We start from the raw sequence: 18746 nt of genomic DNA, 5'->3' as shown, positions 1-18746 counted from the left end.
GGTCTGTAAATATTCGAGTCTGTGCTAGACAATCCAGTGATCAACAACATGAGCATCAATTTGCACAATTGCTAACTGATGTGTCAACCAAGTCGGCAACCTGACCACCCGATCCCGTTAGTCACCTCTTATGACAAGCATAGTCACGTTTTATGGCAAGCATGGGTTGATGAAGGCCTATCCTACTCCAGGACCTTCACAGGTCTACTTACTTTGGCTTCATACATTGATGATGAAATTACACAAGACCAGCATGGCGTTGGGCAACAATAGATGACTCTGTGATGCATATTTGCTTATTACTGAAGTAGTGGAGTGTGATCTTGTGCATAAAGCCCAAGACAAAATCAGTTAAAGTTAAGTAACACTGGTCACTGAGAGTCCATGGATGAGGGGCTGAGTTTGGAAGCTTAACTACTGTGAGTTTTCAGACTTCTGCTGCCCCACAACAAAGCACAAATGACACATATGGTCTCACCTTAGGCAATAGAGTATAAAATTGTCTCTGTTCACTCTGCATAAAATGGCAGCCTAGTGGGATAAGTTATACTAACCTTGTAATCATCCACCTTAGGTAATGCAAGGTAATAACGCTCATTAAGCTGTGTGCTCTTACAACATACTTGTTCATGTATTCAGCACTATGTATGTGGTCTCATTATCATCATCATCACTGCTATTATTATCAGACACTCATTCAAGAAACCCACCTGACTTTCTTCGTTCATAGATAACATGTTCATTCTTAAACCACTCTATTGGTTTGAGTCGGACTCGGTTTGACCTCCGTAAGCCCTCAGGAGCAGGCTGGGGATAGACTGAAAAGTGACACACAGAACAGAATCATAACTAGTGCATGAAAGGATGAAAAAACAGCATCAAGCTGTGCATGAAGTTCATGTCAATGCAGGCCCTTGATGTCACCACAAGTACATGTATGATGCTGACACCCCTTCCCCCCACCAACATGGTGAAACTGTTTTTTACCCTAAAACCAGAATTAATCTGTTATATCATCCAGCATAAAGTTCAAGTAAAATTGCTGAAAATGTCAAGGGAAAATTATATCATAGGTGTACATATATAATGTCATTCTACCATGACTTTAGTAAATACTGGATTGTGATTGGTCAATCAAAGTCACTCAGAGGTATATAAATGTAATTTTCTGAATAAAATTGATATTTCATACTTATCCTGACTCATGCTAATTGCTTATCTCCTCTTCCCTGGCGAAGGTAGTGGAACACCAGAAATCCCTTGAAGTTCCCTTCTAAAAAGAAGCAGACGTAAAATACACTCACCCATGTGTAGCCTCCCTTTTCTCACGCCTAGGTCATGTGACCAGTCATGCTTGTTACTCTCTCCTTGTATATCGCCCCCCACGCGAATATAGGCATTCAGCGTACCTGTGTGGGGCGGCTTCGAGGGCTTTTGTCATGAGTCAGGATAAGTATAAAATATCAATTTTATTCACAAATTTACATATTTTACCTTATCCTGACTCATGCTAATTGCTTACAGAATCCGATGGAAACAGCGGTGTGTCAGGTCACGTTGGATTCTGCTGGCTGTCAAAAATATGTCAAAAAATTCCACCACCATCCCGGAAACAGGAACTTGTAATGGTCCTGCTCTTCTAACATTCATTGTAGATTCGGGGGGGGGGGGGTGATCACATCCTGTCGAACTTGTCTTCAGCTGAAGATTTCATTGACTGGAATATGTGACATCAAAAGTAACTAGCGTCCTGCCAGTTTCTGATGCAACTAATTGTTGCGACCATTCTTCATGTACAAGTATCTACATTACGAGTACAGGGTCCTAATCACTCATGCTAGTCTGTTTAAGACGCATGCATGGACTTTCCACCATAATAGTCTGCATAGCGTCTGGCTTCCACAAGTCACATGATAAAACGGGTGAGTGAATTCAATGCCTTCAGGGAACTGTTAGTTGCTGAGCAACGACAAGTGGCCCAAACTGATGAATGCCAGAGACGTCCTCCGTGGCTATGTCTCCTAGATAATGGTTGGCAAACACCGTGTTTGACTTCTAAAAGCAGCCATCCATTATAGTTGATAGCGAGCAACTTCCATGTAGCGCTATTGTAGAGGCTAAGGTTCTAACTTCATGTGGGTTGGAAGCTTGCTGAGGATCCAATCCTGCTGCTTTATAGGCCCTCAGTATAACAGCTCTGATCCACACTGAGACAGTGTTGCGGGATACTTCCGTAGGTGTCTCAGTGGATATGGGGATAAACAGATGCTTGAACCGTTGCCTTCTAGACTTAGTACGTGTGATGTATATCTTCAAGGCTCTCACTGGACATAACGATAAATCTTGAGTATCCTGTGGTCCTAATACTGAAGATAATGCCCATATGTGAAATTGTCTATTCGGTTGACCTGGTAATTGATTTTTTCGCAATAAAATCCCATAGTAAACCCAGATGGGCTGTCTGTTGATGATTTGCATCAAAACTTGTGCGGTTTAAGTCTAGAGCATGAATTCCTGACATCCGTGCAGCTGTAGCCAAGGCAACTAAAAACAGTGTCTTCTAAGTTAGAAGTTTGATTGAGGTCCGATCAAGCGGTTCGTATGCACCACTTGTGAGATGTTGAAGTACGATGTTTAGATCCCATGCTGGAGCTCAAAATCTACACTGTTGATCTTCCAACTTGAAAGAGCATAGTAAGGCAAGTAACTCAGGTACTTTAGTCAACTTGGTTCCTGTTTCCATGGTGACGAATGAGCTGAGAGCTGCCAAATATGTAGATAATGTTGAACCTTTCAGACCTCTGGACTGTTGTAGGTTACGTAGATATTCTGCTATATGTAGCCTTCATCGCCATGAAACCTTTCTTCATGGCACATGTCTCAAACCGCTTCCATTTGTCATCATAAAGGGTGTGAGTGGATTTCTGTAAGGCTAAACTAACTGCTTTCACTGCTCTGTGTTTTAAAGAGTTTTTAATACGCTCCACATGTGACGTCGGAATACAGATGGGTTTCGTGTGTGGGTGAACAAGAAGATTTTTCCAATCTGGTAGTTGTAGTTCTGGTTGTCCTAACTCTTCTATGAGTGTTGGAAACCAATGTCTCGTTGGCCAATAAGGTGCGACCTTTCTCGATGACTTTTGGTAGCAGCACTGGAGGGGGAAAGTCCTTCCCATGGGATGCTGAGAGTGTCTGTTGCCCAGGCTCACGGATCCGGTACTGGTGATACAAACGTTGTCTGTTTGTTGAACCTTGTTGCAAATAAGTCTATTTGCGGTGATCCGAATGTCTGGCTGATTAGTTGAAACGCCTCCCGATGCAGCTTGCACTCTGTTCGTGATGGACGAAGAGGACGAGACAAGGCCATAATGTTGCAAACTCCTGGTATGTGACATGCTTTTTTTTGGAGATTGACACTGTAGAAGAGATGGCGATCTCGTTGACCCCTGTTTGTTTATGTTAAAGGCCACTGTTGAGTTGTCTGTGTGTATCATAAGTAGTTTGTCTTTCAACATTGTCGCCCAGTGATGGATCGCATGAATGACCGCTTTCATCTCCAGCTGGTTGATATGAAGAGCTTGCTCTCCTTTGGTCCACATCCCTGCTGCTACTTCGTTATCTAGATGGGCTCCCCATCCTTGCATCGGTGCATCTACGTAGAGATGGTTGTTGAATGCCGGCTCTACCATGTAAGTCCCTGCGCAGACGTTTGATCGGTGAGTCCACCAAAGTTAAAAAGGCTTCAGGTTGTCTGGGAGCAGAATCTGATCTCTGTTGTTAAGATGAAGATTCAAGAATCGTAACGGAGGCAGCTGTAGTCTTCCTCTTCTGGTCATGTCTTGTGCTGACATGAGGAGACCCAATAGACACTGCCATTGTCGAAGTGTCAGCGGAGAAAGTAGAGCTTGCTTTATCATGTCTTGAATCTTGACCCACCGGTCCTCTGGGACGACAATCTGATTCGATGTTGTGATGAAACAAATCCCGAGGAAATGGAGATCTCGTTGAGGTTCTAACTCCGACTTCATGTGGTTTTCTAACCACCCCAGTTGTGTTAGTAGCCTGATGGTGAAATCTAACTGTAGTTTGAGTTGACTTTTCTCTTGATGCGCTTGTATGCCGTTGTCCAGATAAAAGGCACTGCGTAACCCCCTCAAGCGTAGATTTGGAATTCTTCTTAGGTACCAGGAAGATTAGGGAATAGAGGCCAGGCATCAGACTCAGTGGCTCTATATATACTCTACTGCTCCTTTCTTTAACAATGTTGCTATGGCGTCGGTCAACTTGTCCAGTTGATGCGTTGCATGGATAAAAGGAGTTTGTGTTCTTGTGAGCGGTGGAATGGTTCCCAGTGAGATCTTGCAGCCCTCTCTCAGAATTTTCATGACATAGTCGTCTTTGAGTATTTTCCAATTTTCCCAGTAAAGTTGAAGACCTCCACCCACTTGAGATGGTTGTACTGGAACGGTTGGGGGTGGAAGACTCCAGTCGTCCCGAACCTGATCTTCAATAACGCCCTCTTCTCCCAGCCCTAGACGCACTGCTGGATGTCGGGGGGGGGGGGGGGCTTGTTTCCTCAATGAAAAGAAGATGTCCTCTCTTCACGCGGATTGAACTTTTTATCTCTTGCTCTTTGAACCCTGGAGAACTTGGACTTAAGTTTGTAACATTGATTAGTCTGCTTAAGTACTGATGTCAGAGTGTCGATAGACTTGATCATCATAACTTCTCTGGAATCTTGAGCAACCGTCCTAGCTACCTCTTCAATCTTCCCATCGAAGAGAGTAGGTGCTGACCATGGAACTTGATACAACGGTTTGGTAAAGTTCTCACCCCATGACACTGAAGATAGGAGACCTTGTCAACGAAGTAAATTCAATCCCGCTGTAGTAGACGCTAAGTGATCGGCCATAAATTGCTGATCCTTCTTCTGAGTTATCAACGCTGACAGGATCATTCTTCCCTCCTCATTATCCGGATTACTGAACTTTGCAATGAGAGTTTCGTTGATGGAGCCAGTCCAAAGAAAGTATGCCTCGTAGTGGTGTCGAGCTGTGCAAGCCTCTTAAGATTTATCGCGGGCTGGACTGATGATCTTATAAGCTTCATCCACGTCCGGTGCTCTGACAAATGTAGAGGGAAGCGACGCATGTTGAACAACGGCACACGCTGTTGTTGAAACTTAGTTGCTGACTTAAATGCCGTAGATAATATCTAAGGAATTTAGACAAACCTGTAGAGGTTTCCAATTCTTTGAAGAGAATCGTCTTTGTGGTACATATATGCATTTTCTGCTGCTGGAAAATGTCCCATGACAGTTGTAACGATGTTTTAATAAAATATTGTACAATAAACAAAAGTCTTTTTTGTTCATTATGCGGCCCCTCACCACGCGGAGTCACCCCTCTGTTGCGCATGCGTAGGCAACCAGGTAACCATTCAAGCCTGTATCATCATTCCTTCTGCTGATATATAAATCAGGGAACAGAATTGCGGGGAGGTGGGTGGCCCTACCCCAAGGATGATTCTCTTCAAGGAATTGGAAACCTCTACAGGTTTGTTTAATTCTTTTTCATAGAGATCGTCCTATGATACATATATGCATAAGCTCAGACTCTCAAAGACCAGAGGCATCACCTGTCCACTCCCGAGTAGCATATGCGAGAGGCATGTGGGAGGGGAACGACAAGGAGCAACCACAAAGTCAAAGCTACGCATGCTAAAAATAGCACTGTCAATAGTGCACAGAAAAATCCGCCCACATCGTGATGTCATAGCAAAAGACTGACAACAAAATCGATCTAGATCGCAGTCGTGGGATATGCTCACAGTGGAGATATGAACTCAGTATGTCATCAGCATCACCTGTCAATGAACCAAGACTCACTCGGTGAGGGTGGCAGGACACTGTCCACTGGAGAGAACAGTACGGCCAAACCTCGCACACTCACGGGAATGTGTATCAAGCTGATAATGTTTGATAAACGTGCCAGGCCTGCTCCAAATAGCAGCGGAGCAAATCTCTTCGATGGGCAGTGTCGATGTGAATGCTTTCGAAGCAGCTACTGTACTGACCGTGTGAGCCTTCAACCCCTCAGAGGGAGGCTTGTCCTTAGCCTGATACGCCGCACATATCACAGAAACTAGCCAGTGATGTAGCGTCTGTTTGCTAGCCGGCAACCCAGCCTTCCTGCCACCGTAACAGCAGAACAGATGGGTACCCGTGTTCTTGTGTACGTGTGTTCGTTTGATATAGACCTTGAGGGTCTTACGGACATCCAACGGGTGAGTGCTCGTTGCAGAGGTCCCCAATGCAGAAGGCTGGGTGAGAGTGGGAAGTTTGATAGGAGCTGTCACATGGAAAGCGTGATCGATCTTCGGACGGTAAGTATCCGGGAGGCGAATACTGACACAGTCAGGGTGAAACACTGTCAGCGCCGGGTCTGGTGACATGGCATGTAAATCGCAAACCCTTCTCCCAGATGTTACCGCCACCAGAAATACGGTTTTCCATGTTAACAGCTGAATGGAAATGGCTGATAGACGTGAGAAAGTGGGACCGGACAGCCAATGAAGCACGATTGACAAATCCCAAGGTGGGCTAGTTCGCCTGACAGAAGGTCGAACCCGATCCATGCCAGCTAGAAAGCGCTTTGCAAGAGGGTGCTGCCCCAGAAGAGCACCATCGACAGGGGTGTGAAAGGTGGAAATAGTGGTGGAGTAGCCGCGAAAGCGGTGCCAGTAACACAAGCAGCCGAGCTGGTTGAGTGGACAGCTGGGGGAGGACACAGGGAATCATGGGGAGTGGCAGAAACGCTCACAGAACCCGTCCCGTCCAAACCAGCAGAAAGTCGTCGGACTCCAACGCCGTCTGGTCCAGTATCCGAGAGCAAAACACGGGTAGCTGACAGACGCAAACAGATCCATCTGGAACGATCCATACAACTGGGAGAAAACTCCAAATATCTGCCTATCGAGCATCCACTTGTGCGGAGCCAGGATCTGGCGAGAGAGAGCATCTGCTCGCATGTTCTCCAGCCTCGGGAGATAAACCGAAATCACCTGACAGTCGTACTTGTCGCACCAGAGGAGGAAATTCCATGTCTCCCGAAGGAGTGCTTGGGACACCGTGCCGCCTTGCTTCAGGATGTAAGTTATGGCTGTCTGGTTGTCCATCTGAAGACGAACCACCTGGTGTAATCCAGAAAGCGCTCAAATACCAACAGCACAGCTCTCAGTTCCAAGACATTGATGTGAAGACTGGCTTGAGCTTTGGACCAGTGTCCGGACACTGACAGACTGCCCAGAACGCCTCCCAAGCCCGTGAGGGACGCATTGGTTTGAACTGTAAGAGCTGGCATCGGGAGCTCCAAAGGGACCCCCTTGGAGAGATTCCCGACATCGGTCCATCACTGAAGGTGAGGAGACAACCATCCGGGAACTGTGAGACACTTCTCCAGATCCTCTAAGTGAGCCCACAGACTCGCCAAAACTTGCTGTATGGGGCGCATCCTCAACCACGCCCGACACACCGCAGAGACGGTTGCCACCATGTGACCCAGGAGCCGAAGCCAAGTTCGCGCCGGGGCATGGGGCTGTGAGAGGAAGGAAGACACCATCTCCCGCACTCTTCTGACTTGGTCGGGCGACAAAGAGACAAGACCCTGATTCGTTGTGAGTTGCGCCCCGAGGAAAACCAAGTCCCCGGTGGGTACCAGGTTGGATTTCTTGAGGTTGATGATCCACCCGTCAAACTAGAATCTCTATCACTGCATGAGTAGAGTCTAGACTCGCTGGCTGAGATAGCGCACTGAGCAGCCAGTCGTCCAGGTAAGGGTGACAATGCCTTCCTTGCGACCTGGCTAGAGTAGCCGGCACCATCATGAGTTTGGTGAACACCCTTGGAGCCGTGGCGATGCCGAAGGGGAGCACCTTGAACTGATAACACACACCCTCGTAAGAGAACCAGAGGAACTGCTGTAACGACGGGTGTATCAGCACGTGAAGATACACATCCTTCAGTTCGATTGACGTAAGCCAATCGCTGGGCTGTACAGCGGAGATCACCAAGCGAAGAGTTTCAATCTTGAAGGACGGAACCTCTAACATGCGGTTCAACCCTTGAGATTGAGAATGGGACAGAACCCGCCATCTTTCTTGGGAACGAGGAAGTACGTGGAGTGAAATCCTGCCTGTTCCTCTCCCAACGGTACACGCTCTATTGCAGACTTGTCCAGCAAAGCCGCAACCTCATCGCGCAGAATACCTGCCTTGATCGGACAGGCCGGCACCGGAGTGCACCTTACGCCGACAAAGTCTGGCAGGCCTCGCTTCCACAGTGGTAGATGGCCGACACAAACGGTGGACAGTACCCAAGAATTTCATGTTGCCTTCTCCCATTAGGTTAGGAAGAGAGAGAGGCAGCCCCCCACTGGGATATGAGGCAAGAGTCCAATGCAGCACAGGGCGTGACAGGGACTGCCCCATGGGAGCAGCTGGCGGGGTTAGCCGGGGGTCGGGGCAGACCCCCAGCGCCCGCAAAAAGGCTGCTGAGAGCCGGATGAAGAGGACCGCTCCTTCCCCTTGCCCTTGGCAGCACAGCTCCTCTTCCTGTTCCTGCCCAGCGGCCGAAGCCAGCCAGCAGACTTGGGCGTAGGCCACGCCCCGGAAGAGGAACTCGCTACAGGAGCGCAGGGGCGAGAAAGGCTTCCTGCTGTGTAGCCGCCAAGGTCTGCTGTGTAGCCGCTGAGTACCGAGATGTTGACAGTCACAGCTTGCGCATCCCCATGACTGCGCACATCACCGTTGACGCCGCCTATCTCAAGGAATCGCGTGTCAGGTGAGTCTGCACCTCGGATAATTGATGTAGGAGAACTACATTCGGGAAACGTTCCCAGAATTCTCCCCCGTCTCCCGGGCTGACCTCTGTAATGAGGAGAAGTAAGCTGCATGGACCACCATCTGCACCTGCTGCATGGCATTCCGATAGACCACCTCATAGGTCCGGTATGCCTGCCGCAGGGGGGCTCCCAACTGGTTAAAGGGTGGAACTAAACGCCCTTGATAGGCAGCTGGAGCTTAACCCGAGGAAGCTGAGCCTTCCCCGAGGGGCGACCGAGGTGAACACGCACTCATCCACCACCAGCACAAGAAAGAGAGAGTCATCCCCCAACTGGTAACGCCTCACAAGCTCAGGCAGGTCAAAGCGGAGGCTGGTACTAGCTTGTTTTTTTATTGTGTTATTAAAAAAAATAACTTTAATAGCAAGACAATTCATAAGAGTATGAAATATCATGTACAAAACATTGAAAATTACGTGAATACACGCAGCATGAAATAGTTGGTACAAGATGCAATATTCCACATGCGGGGACGCCTACTTCCTGCCATGGGAAAGCAACACGTGTGTAACCCATGGGAAAGGCAGCACTAGCACAACTTAGTCACAGACAAAACAAGTTAACACCTGGTTAAATAAACGTTCTTTTCTTTCTAGATGAACGAATAAACCATACATAAAGTAGAGGGAGACTCTGTCATCTCGGAAGTACGCAGAGGTTCACTTGGAAGTTCTCTTATCTTTTGCAGCACGTCCACACAACATGGTGACAGAAGGAATGATGCTACGGGCTTGGATGCTTACCTGGTTGCCTGCGCATGCGCGGCAGAGGGGTGACTGCACGTGGTGAGGGGCCGTATAATGAACAAAAAAAGACTCTTGTTTATTGTTCAATATTTTATTAAAACATTGTTACAACTGTCATGGGACATTTTCCGGCAGCAGAAAATGCATATATGTACCCCAAGGAGGATCTCTATGAAAAAGAATGTAGATATTGGAGGTATCGGTGGGAATATAAGTGTATCAATGTCGTCATTCTTCATCATATAGGTATTAGCTTCATTAGCGTCCTTGGATGGTGAACCTAAGTCAAGTCCATTCATGATCCATGATGTAACTTCAGAGTCCGAAAATAGGGCTTCCTCTGATGATGATGCTCGATAAAGTCTATCTTCATCCCTCCTTCATTGACGATCGCTCTTATAAGAGTCCACAGCTAAGAGTCCTCTTCATCCTCTGGTGTGAGTGCTGCTTTAGGTGAGTGCTCATGCCGAGCTGTAGTCAACAATGATGACAAGTGCAGTCGTCTCTCCTCTTCTAAAGGCCACTCCATCAGATTCATCATCTGCGTTGTAAACTGTTGCATGAAAGTGCCTAGGTCGAATCGCTGCAATGCTTGCAGCGACGGCCGAGTTGTAAAGTTGTCTACTTTTGACGAAGTCTGCACTGTCTGACGATTCTGCGTTGTCGATTTTCCTCCGGGTTGAGAGGTGTAGGAGATGCCATTGGGTAGATCTAGATGATGTTGGCTGATGACTGCATTGGTTGATATCTACTTCGTTGTGCAGAATCAATGGCGCTTTGTTGAAGATAAGTCGTTCATGTAGAGGGACGATTTCTTCTCCAAATGATTCCATTCGTTGAAGAATGATGACTCTGTGATGATTTCAAGGAAGATAATTTCGCCCTCGATGACCTAGACTTCTTCGGTTGAGACGGCCCTGCCTCTGAGGAAGATCTCTTCTGAGATACAGGGGACGACACGCCAGACCCCAGACATAGCCCCAGAGAAATGCCAGACATTTCACTGGAATGAATCTCAGTAGACATAGTTAACAAATTACCCGAATTGAAATCACTTGCTTTAGACATGACTAATGCAAGTTGACGCTGCATGTCCCTAGCATGTCTGTAAACAGACTGTGTATAGAGAGTAAATTCTGAATCAGACAATTCTATGCAAAATTTACATCGATTATTAGAAGAAAATATGGGTTTGCACGTCGGGCAAATTAAATGAGGATCAACTGTCGACAGCCACAATCTACATAGCAGACACGATACATGCTTAACAAGACATAATTATGACAAATTTGATAACATATAATGCATATACAAATCTAAATACCGTATACAAGCAGAATTTAGTTCAAAGACCAAAATAAAGAAAGAGCTTAATGCCGTATTGGGACCCTCAGGTGCCTCAAGCCACTCACGTCAGGCGATGAGGAGAGTGACAAGCATGGCCGGTCACATGACCTAGGTGCGAGAAAAGGGAGGCTACACATGGGTGAGTGTATTTTACGTCCGCTTCTTTTTAGAAGGGAACTTCAAGGGATTTCCGGTGTTCCATTACCTTCACCAGGAAGAGGAGATAAGCAATTAGCATGAGTCAGGATAAGGAAAAATACATTATATAATTAAGCATCGCCCATTTTCATGCTATAAGATTGTGTTTAACACAACACACTGGTCATTCATGATACGGAAACCAAACACATGGTTATAATTTCATTAATGGAACCATCTAAAATGTCAATCCATCAACTAGCAACTATCATTGGTCATAGGCCTGCATCTCACTCGGCAGTCTAGGGCACGGTTATCACAGGGAGTGGTCTTTCTCAGCCTTCCTGATCGTGGATGATCCTTGACGTAACCAGTAGCCGCATGTTTCCTTACAAGGCGATTAATGACAGTGTGACTGATATTCAGTCTGGACCCAGTGCTACGACAAGACAAACCAGCTTAAGGCATACTAATAATCTGCCATCTGGTATTTTCAGAAAGCCTACGCCTTGGCATGTCCAAAAAAGTTCAATTTCAGCACTGTTCACTTACAGACGAGTCGATAAGAAAGCAAAAAGAATACTTCATTTCACCTTTTTATACCCCTCAGTTGCTTGTACGATGACAGAACTTTAGCATGAAAAGCATGCATTTGAGTCGGCAGGTGAATTTCATGATGACTGCATGTGTATTTAGATATAACTGGTTCACTTCACTGTTTTGATCCCCTTTTGTTACTATCAACAATTATTTTTGGTGGTGCTTAATTAATGCTCATGTGTATATATACTCAGTAGGTATTTTGTTTAAAAAAATCTTAATAATGTAGTTATGGTAGAATGGAGATGAACATACTGTGTTGGAAAATCAGAGGTATATAACAGTCCACACTGGTACAGCCCATGTCAGGATGGGTGTGATAGTTCATATGTACTCACTGATCTTAGACTTTGGTGGTGCTGTGATGGGAACAGGTGTCGCAGTGTTAGTCATTTCAAAAATATGAACGGGAGAGCCTGTGACATCACTTATGTTGGGCACGGAGTTGCTGCAGTTTGGTGAGTCACCTGTCTTAAGTTCATTCTCCGACACTGTGGAATCTGTAAACATAGGCAAATGATAAGAGATGCTAGAGACTGGCCACAAGGTATGAAGCTTGACTTAATGAAGTTACAAAGATACACCAAAATAACTCATAATATTTCATTACTAAAAGGTTGTCCATTTCACAAACTCACTTAATGACCAGAAAATAAATAATGTTTGATATAGGTGTAACCCTGGTTCTTGTCACATATGCCCAGTTTGGTGACTGATAGAATACTACAGTATCTCTGGTAAACATTTACAACCCGTATTCCTCCACTAACCTGAGTAGCTGACACAATCTTCCTCCGCTATAACTCATCTCAGAAGCTGACACAATCTTCCTCCACTATAACTCATCTGAGTAGCTGACACTCTCCTTCTCCACTATGAGTCACCTGAGTAGCTGACACAATCTTCCTCCACTATAACTCATCTGCGTAGCTGACACTCTCCTTCTCCACTATGACTCACCTGAGTAGCTGACACAATCTTCCTCCGCTATGACTCACCTGAGTAGCTGACACAATCTTCCTCTACTATAAGTCATCTGAGTAGCTGACACTCTCCTTCTCCACTATGACTCACCTGAGTAGCTGACACAATCTTCCTCCACTATAATTCATCTGAGTGCTGACATATCTCTTCCTCTAATATGACCCACCTGAATAGCTGACACTGGCTTTCTCCACAATGTTGCTGATGGTTACTCTTCGTTTCTTTTTCCTCACTGACTTGACAGTAGAGTTTGTCAAACATGGAGTGAGAGGTTTCACTTTTGGGGAAGTTGATACTATGGTTTCTTTCAAGGAAGAACTTGTATTCTTTCCATGCTTGTTTGCTCTTATAGAGTCCACTGCAAAATAACATTTAGAACTACAAACATGTGGATTACAGATGCATGTAGTGTACTCCTGATCTCAGACATTGTGAGACACACTTGAAAAAAGTATGTTACAACCAAGAAATCTTTGACACATTTGGCCATTTAGAATTCACTCACGAACCTCACAATCATATTCAAATTGTCCCCTGAAAGTAACTTTACTCTAAATAGATCCTACAACCACATACTTGTCGTAAAAGAAAAACCTTTCACACATCTATGGAAACAGAATGTTAATGAGTCTGGTTTTTCCTTTCTGGCCCAGCATTCGTAATGTACTGGCCATTATGATATATACGTGACAAACTTTGGGGTAAACATTTACTCATGGGGTGCCGGTGATCCCCCATGACTCAAATCAGCTGATCTGAATATACCACTTGGACCCAGGAAATACATTTATCTATCGTGGTGCTTATGCTTATTGAGGTCATATATTTATGTTCAGATCGAACAGTTGACATCAATATGAATCACTTTGAATATACTTTAAAATTAAAAAGGATGCATTTGTCACAGCATATATACAGTCAAGCCACGTTAGTCCGGAGCCCTATATCCGATTCCCGTGATATCCGAACAATAACTAGCTGTAACCAATCTTGTTTACTATGTAAACCCATTACCTGTTGATTCAATAATCCGGTGCTTCACTCTCTGTATCCAGACATTAATCAGTGGTGACAGATTAGCTAATCACACATAGTTTTACTTCATTAATCCGGCGGTACATCAAAAAGGTTCAGATAATCCCCTCCCACCATAAGCTCCATTCACACACAAATTTTACGGTAGTGTATGCAAGTGTAGTGTTACAGTAATGAACACCAATGTTTTTAGACAACATCATAAATTATACTCTGAATCTTGATAAAGGCATACATGAATGTCTGTCTGTATTTAAGTAACATCTGGGCCCTAAGAGACATATTTACTGTTGTGAACCTACCACTTTGAGCAGAAAACTCTGCAGGACAGGACATGTTCATACTGCTAAGCTCACTGTCACTGACACTTGTTCTTCTCCTCTGGCGGAATGACACCCCACTCTTGGGAGTCTCACATGGGACAGTAATGCTGAGATGAGATAACCGACTTAAAGAGCCTGTCAAGTGAAATGGTAATATGTTGTGACAATCAGAGAGAGTTTCATGTGGAATTAACAAAACTTCAGTTCTGATGATGTCATGTCAGTTACTTCAGGCAAATCTTCTTTATATTTGAATGGCCCTTGATGCCAAATGTGATAAATACATCAAAGGCTATGATATTTAGACACATGTCACACAAATAAAACACTCCCTCTGATTTGTAGAGAAGCAGAACTGACTTCAGCAGAATGTGACTGATGCTGCAGGTAAAAGTATCTTAGAAAACAACACACCAGAGCACAGCCTGGTCCCAAGTTCACCTGCTACTGTCAATGACTATCTAAATGTTAGGATCAAGTCTGAACATGAACACTTTCAATATTTTCTGTTAACATCTGAAACAAATGTTTTGAGCTTACAATGACAGCAAAGGAAGGAAGTGAAGCTCAGTTAGCTGCAGCCATGGTACACAATGTACCCCCAGAGAACCAATTTCAGACAGCAAGGTATAAAATGTTACAAACCAAGGATGGCTTTAAAACGTGTGTGATTTGCATTGTCTACAACAACAACAACAGTTAGACAACTGTGAATGATGTATGGCCACACAATGCCCAAACTCCTTCATGAGGTCGATCTCAGAGAGTGACCATCTGTCAGGTTTGATCCGACAACATTGCTACATCCAGTGCTACAAGTCAAGCAGAATCAAGCAATGATTGGGTTTGCCAGCAAGTCAAGGAGTAGGCTATATCGAGCTGAGTGAAGAGTCAAAATGTACATATGCAGGGAGGCTAACAAACTAAGCAGAGGCAGTAAACCTGTGTGGGCAGATTCAATGAAAAAGTACTGGTGCAACAAACCAAGTGTAATGGTCCAAACACTCCTGCAATAATTATCCTGGATGTCCATGATTGGTCTGTTAGTAGCTGCTGGGGCATCTCTAGTTGGTTTGCTGATTAGTACAACATTCAAGCATGGAGACCGTGATCTGTACACTGATGCGGGTATTCCTATCTTGAGCATCAGTCCACATTATCACAAAATAATTTGGGAAACTGAATACAAACATTAATGTCAACTACTTCAAGAAGTATTGGGAATACCATTTAAGTGTGGGAATAACCAAAAGGAATACTGCAGACAACATTTTGGTAAAAATCATGAATTGATGAATAAAGGGTCATAATCAGACCTGATATGTGAGTTAAGGTCTGAAGAGTGTATCCTGGCATGCCAAACAGCAACTACCCTTTCCTATGGCAGCTGGTGGATGCCATGGTAGACATGAGCTGCATACAGACATTACCCTTGGTAACAGCTGGCTTCCTGGTCCCTTTCATCATCACCCTGGTCTTGGTCACTCGGGCGGCTTTGGATTTCTTCACACCTACAGCACATCAAGAAAACTCAATGTTGTCAGTATTGTCTCAGAAGAACAAATGTCTTAAAGAGAAAAAGTCCATGAGAAATCCACTTGGACATGTAATAAACTGTGTTTTTGGGTCCTTGTAATCTCTTGACAGTGCTAACTTATGTCAGTGACAGTTTCATCACAAACTCACACCACAGCAGCTGTTGTATTGTCATGTATGTCTGTGATGACAGTTCCACCAGATACACATACACCACAGGAGCTGTTGTATTGTCATGTATGTCTGTCTGTGATGACAGCTCCACCAGATACGCATACACCACAGGAGCTGTTGTATTGTCATGTATGTCTGTGATGACAGTTCCACCAGATACACATACATCACAGGAGCTGTTGTATTGTCATGTATGTCTGTCTGTGATGACAGCTCCACCAGATACACATACACCACAGGAGCTGTTGTATTGTCATGTCTGTCTGTGATGACAGCTCCACCAGATACACTTGCACCACAGGAGCTGTTGTATTGTCATGTATGTCTGTCTGTGATGACAGCTCCACCAGATACGCATACACCACAGGAGCTGTTATATTGTCATGTATGTCTGTGATGACAGCTCCACCAGATACACATACACCACAGGAGCTGTTGTATTGTCATGTATGTCTTTGATGACAGCTCCACCAGATATGCATACACCATAGGAGCTGTTGTATTGTCATGTATGTCTGTGATGACAGCTCCACCAGATACGCATACACCACAGGAGCTGTTATATTGTCATGTATGTCTGTGATGACAGCTCCACCAGATACGCATACACCACAGGAGCTGTTGTAATGTTATGTCTGTCTGTGATGACAGTTCCGCCATATTCATTAATGTACCTGAGTTTGAAGCAGGTTGTTGTGAGGACTTTCTCTTCCTCGGATTACAGGAGGTAGGAGTGTCTGTAAAGAGAGCGTGCTGGAGCAGTCCGTTCTCGTCCTCTGCCACAATGTTAGCCTCTGATACCACTGCAGATTTTACATCTGAAGACCAGTGCAAAATTCAAAGTTGTATTATACAAATGTGTCTAACAATGTCACAGGCTGGATTTCTTAATATAGTCATAGCACATTGACAACTTAATTTTCAAGTTTATTGTCTAACAGGGTAGATAAGTCCATGTTTGTACATTCAGCATTGAAAGAGTAGGTCTGTTCTTATGAAGCTCTTATTATTATTCAAGTAAATTCAGAGTCACTAATAATGAGCTCTAAAAGATTCAGTGATTGTACCTATGTGAGGAATCACCCCAAGTCTGTGTTTGAAAAGCACTTTGAACTGTGTCCCTTTACTCATAATTATCATGGATAATTAAGTTACCTTTTCCTGCACTTTTCTTTACATTTTCTGTCTTCCTCCTTGTTGTCTTCGTTTCTCTCACAGTATTTTCCTCCATAACATCCCCCCCACTCTTCCTTTTCTGTTTCACACTATTTTTCGGAGACAGACTCTTCTTCACTGTTTTTTTCTTCATGGGTGGCTTCTCATCTACCATCCAGAATTCCTCTTCAGTTGAGTCCAGTCCTTCCTCTGGTCTGTGAGACGACCTCCTGTTGATGCTGGCTGGTCTGAGACAAAGGAAGTCAGTGTTTGCACCATCCGTGTCGCCATGGTCTCCGGTAGATTCTTCCTCCACAACTGATTCAAGTGGAGGAGGCTGTGTCAGCCCAGACACCACAGGAACGCTGCCACTGAAACAGGTTTATACATTTCTAAGAACTCTGACTTAGCAAAAGCTGCTTTATGCCATAGTCAGCCATATCACAGCAGTAAACAAACAAGCTAAAAATGGGCAGTTATCCATATTCTTAAGTGTAAAGTGACATTCTACCTGAAGCGTGATGGGAATGGATAGTAGTGACAACACCTATAGAATCCTTACTGGCATATGAATTGATGCCTGTGAAGTCTGATGTAACTAACTTCCAACTTGCCAGAAAACCATATCTGCGTGTCCAGTTGTATGTCCAGCTTCAGTATGATTGACTCTTGCATCACCTATAGAATGCAGTGCCACACAAGCACCCACTTCACCCATTCAAGTTCAAGCGTTAAGAACTGGTGACGCATCCTGCCTCTAAAACATTCCATAAGAAGTTAGTACCCTCACAAAGTGACACACTGGAATAGAGCATCAACCTGGCTTTGTACCAGGCTTTCCAATTACACAAGGACAGTGAATGTGATCTTACCTTGTGTCAGTCAGTGATCTTTTCTCTAGGCTGTCATTTAGGAGCTTGGAGTAAGACAATCTGTAAGATAAAGAACATAACAGAACAGTAATTGGTCATCATTATTCTGTATGTGATGCTGTAGCTGTTATTTATTACATATGTTCTGAATATCTTTAGGAGATAAGTTTGGTAACAGTTGTGTAAACAGTTAAAAGCTATCTAATGAGCATTGTGTTAACCAAACTAGGTGGTTCAACAGTAATGACGTCATAATGTTGAACTTTTTGTTGCCACCTCAATAATATGAACTTCCATTCAAGCAGTTTTTGAACAAAAATCTCAACCAAACAACGTGTTAGGTTTGTGGATAATCAAAATTCAATTTGTTATCTCCCTTTCATTTAGTTTACATCGCCTGCTTCATTTGTCATGGATCACACTGTTTTCCTGTCCTGTGTGTCAGAAATAGATTACAAAACTCATGGATGTAGAATAAGAAAAATATTCCTACTTGCTTTTGCTCATGAATGAATAATCATAACATTGAAAAATATCTTGTTGGAATATTTTCAAGATTCAACACCCATTCATTTTGTAACTTCTATAACTATAAGCTTATATCATTGTCAGCAGCGTGTCATCCATGTGACTGTTTGAATAAAGCTACTGTCCAGAGAAGAGTAGTCTCAGTTCCTCTTTAACAGCCATAAAATTAGGTACCTGTGGAAACGCTAGTCCTAACAGATTCACATGAACATAATGTTGTGTAATGTGGTCATTTTTAGTTATTACCAAATGATTGGTCAATGTGAGATAATTCATGTGTTAAATCTCTAGAAGAACAGTAATCAAAGTTAAAACAGATGCAGATACTGGAGATCAGAGGGCCACTGTAATGTGACAGCATCCTACATTTTCTTAACAACACATTCTTATCTATTCAATTGTTACATG

The 18746-nt window shown here is 44.2% G+C and overlaps 1 protein-coding gene and 1 pseudogene across 1 annotated transcript in view; both read right to left on the bottom strand.

Annotated features, from left to right (window-relative positions):
• LOC137290455 (serine-rich adhesin for platelets-like) overlaps positions 1 to 18746 on the bottom strand; it is a 58579-nt gene that overhangs the window by 21170 nt on the left and 18663 nt on the right. The window contains exons 12-19 of the mRNA XM_067821395.1: positions 17811 to 17870; positions 16939 to 17309; positions 16458 to 16601; positions 15504 to 15584; positions 14053 to 14208; positions 12882 to 13073; positions 12070 to 12231; positions 711 to 818 (exon numbers count right to left, since the gene is read on the bottom strand). Of these exons, the coding sequence (XP_067677496.1) occupies positions 711 to 818; positions 12070 to 12231; positions 12882 to 13073; positions 14053 to 14208; positions 15504 to 15584; positions 16458 to 16601; positions 16939 to 17309; positions 17811 to 17870 (1274 nt within the window). The remainder of the gene's footprint in view (positions 1 to 710; positions 819 to 12069; positions 12232 to 12881; positions 13074 to 14052; positions 14209 to 15503; positions 15585 to 16457; positions 16602 to 16938; positions 17310 to 17810; positions 17871 to 18746) is intronic.
• LOC137291092 (uncharacterized) lies at positions 2056 to 3689 on the bottom strand (annotated as a pseudogene).

Source organism: Haliotis asinina, chromosome 7 (genome assembly GCF_037392515.1).
Source record: "Haliotis asinina isolate JCU_RB_2024 chromosome 7, JCU_Hal_asi_v2, whole genome shotgun sequence".
In the NCBI taxonomy this organism is placed as follows: domain Eukaryota; kingdom Metazoa; phylum Mollusca; class Gastropoda; order Lepetellida; family Haliotidae; genus Haliotis; species Haliotis asinina.
The sequence above is the reverse complement of the archived record's forward strand: the minus strand, read 5'-3'. Positions and strand labels throughout refer to the sequence as shown.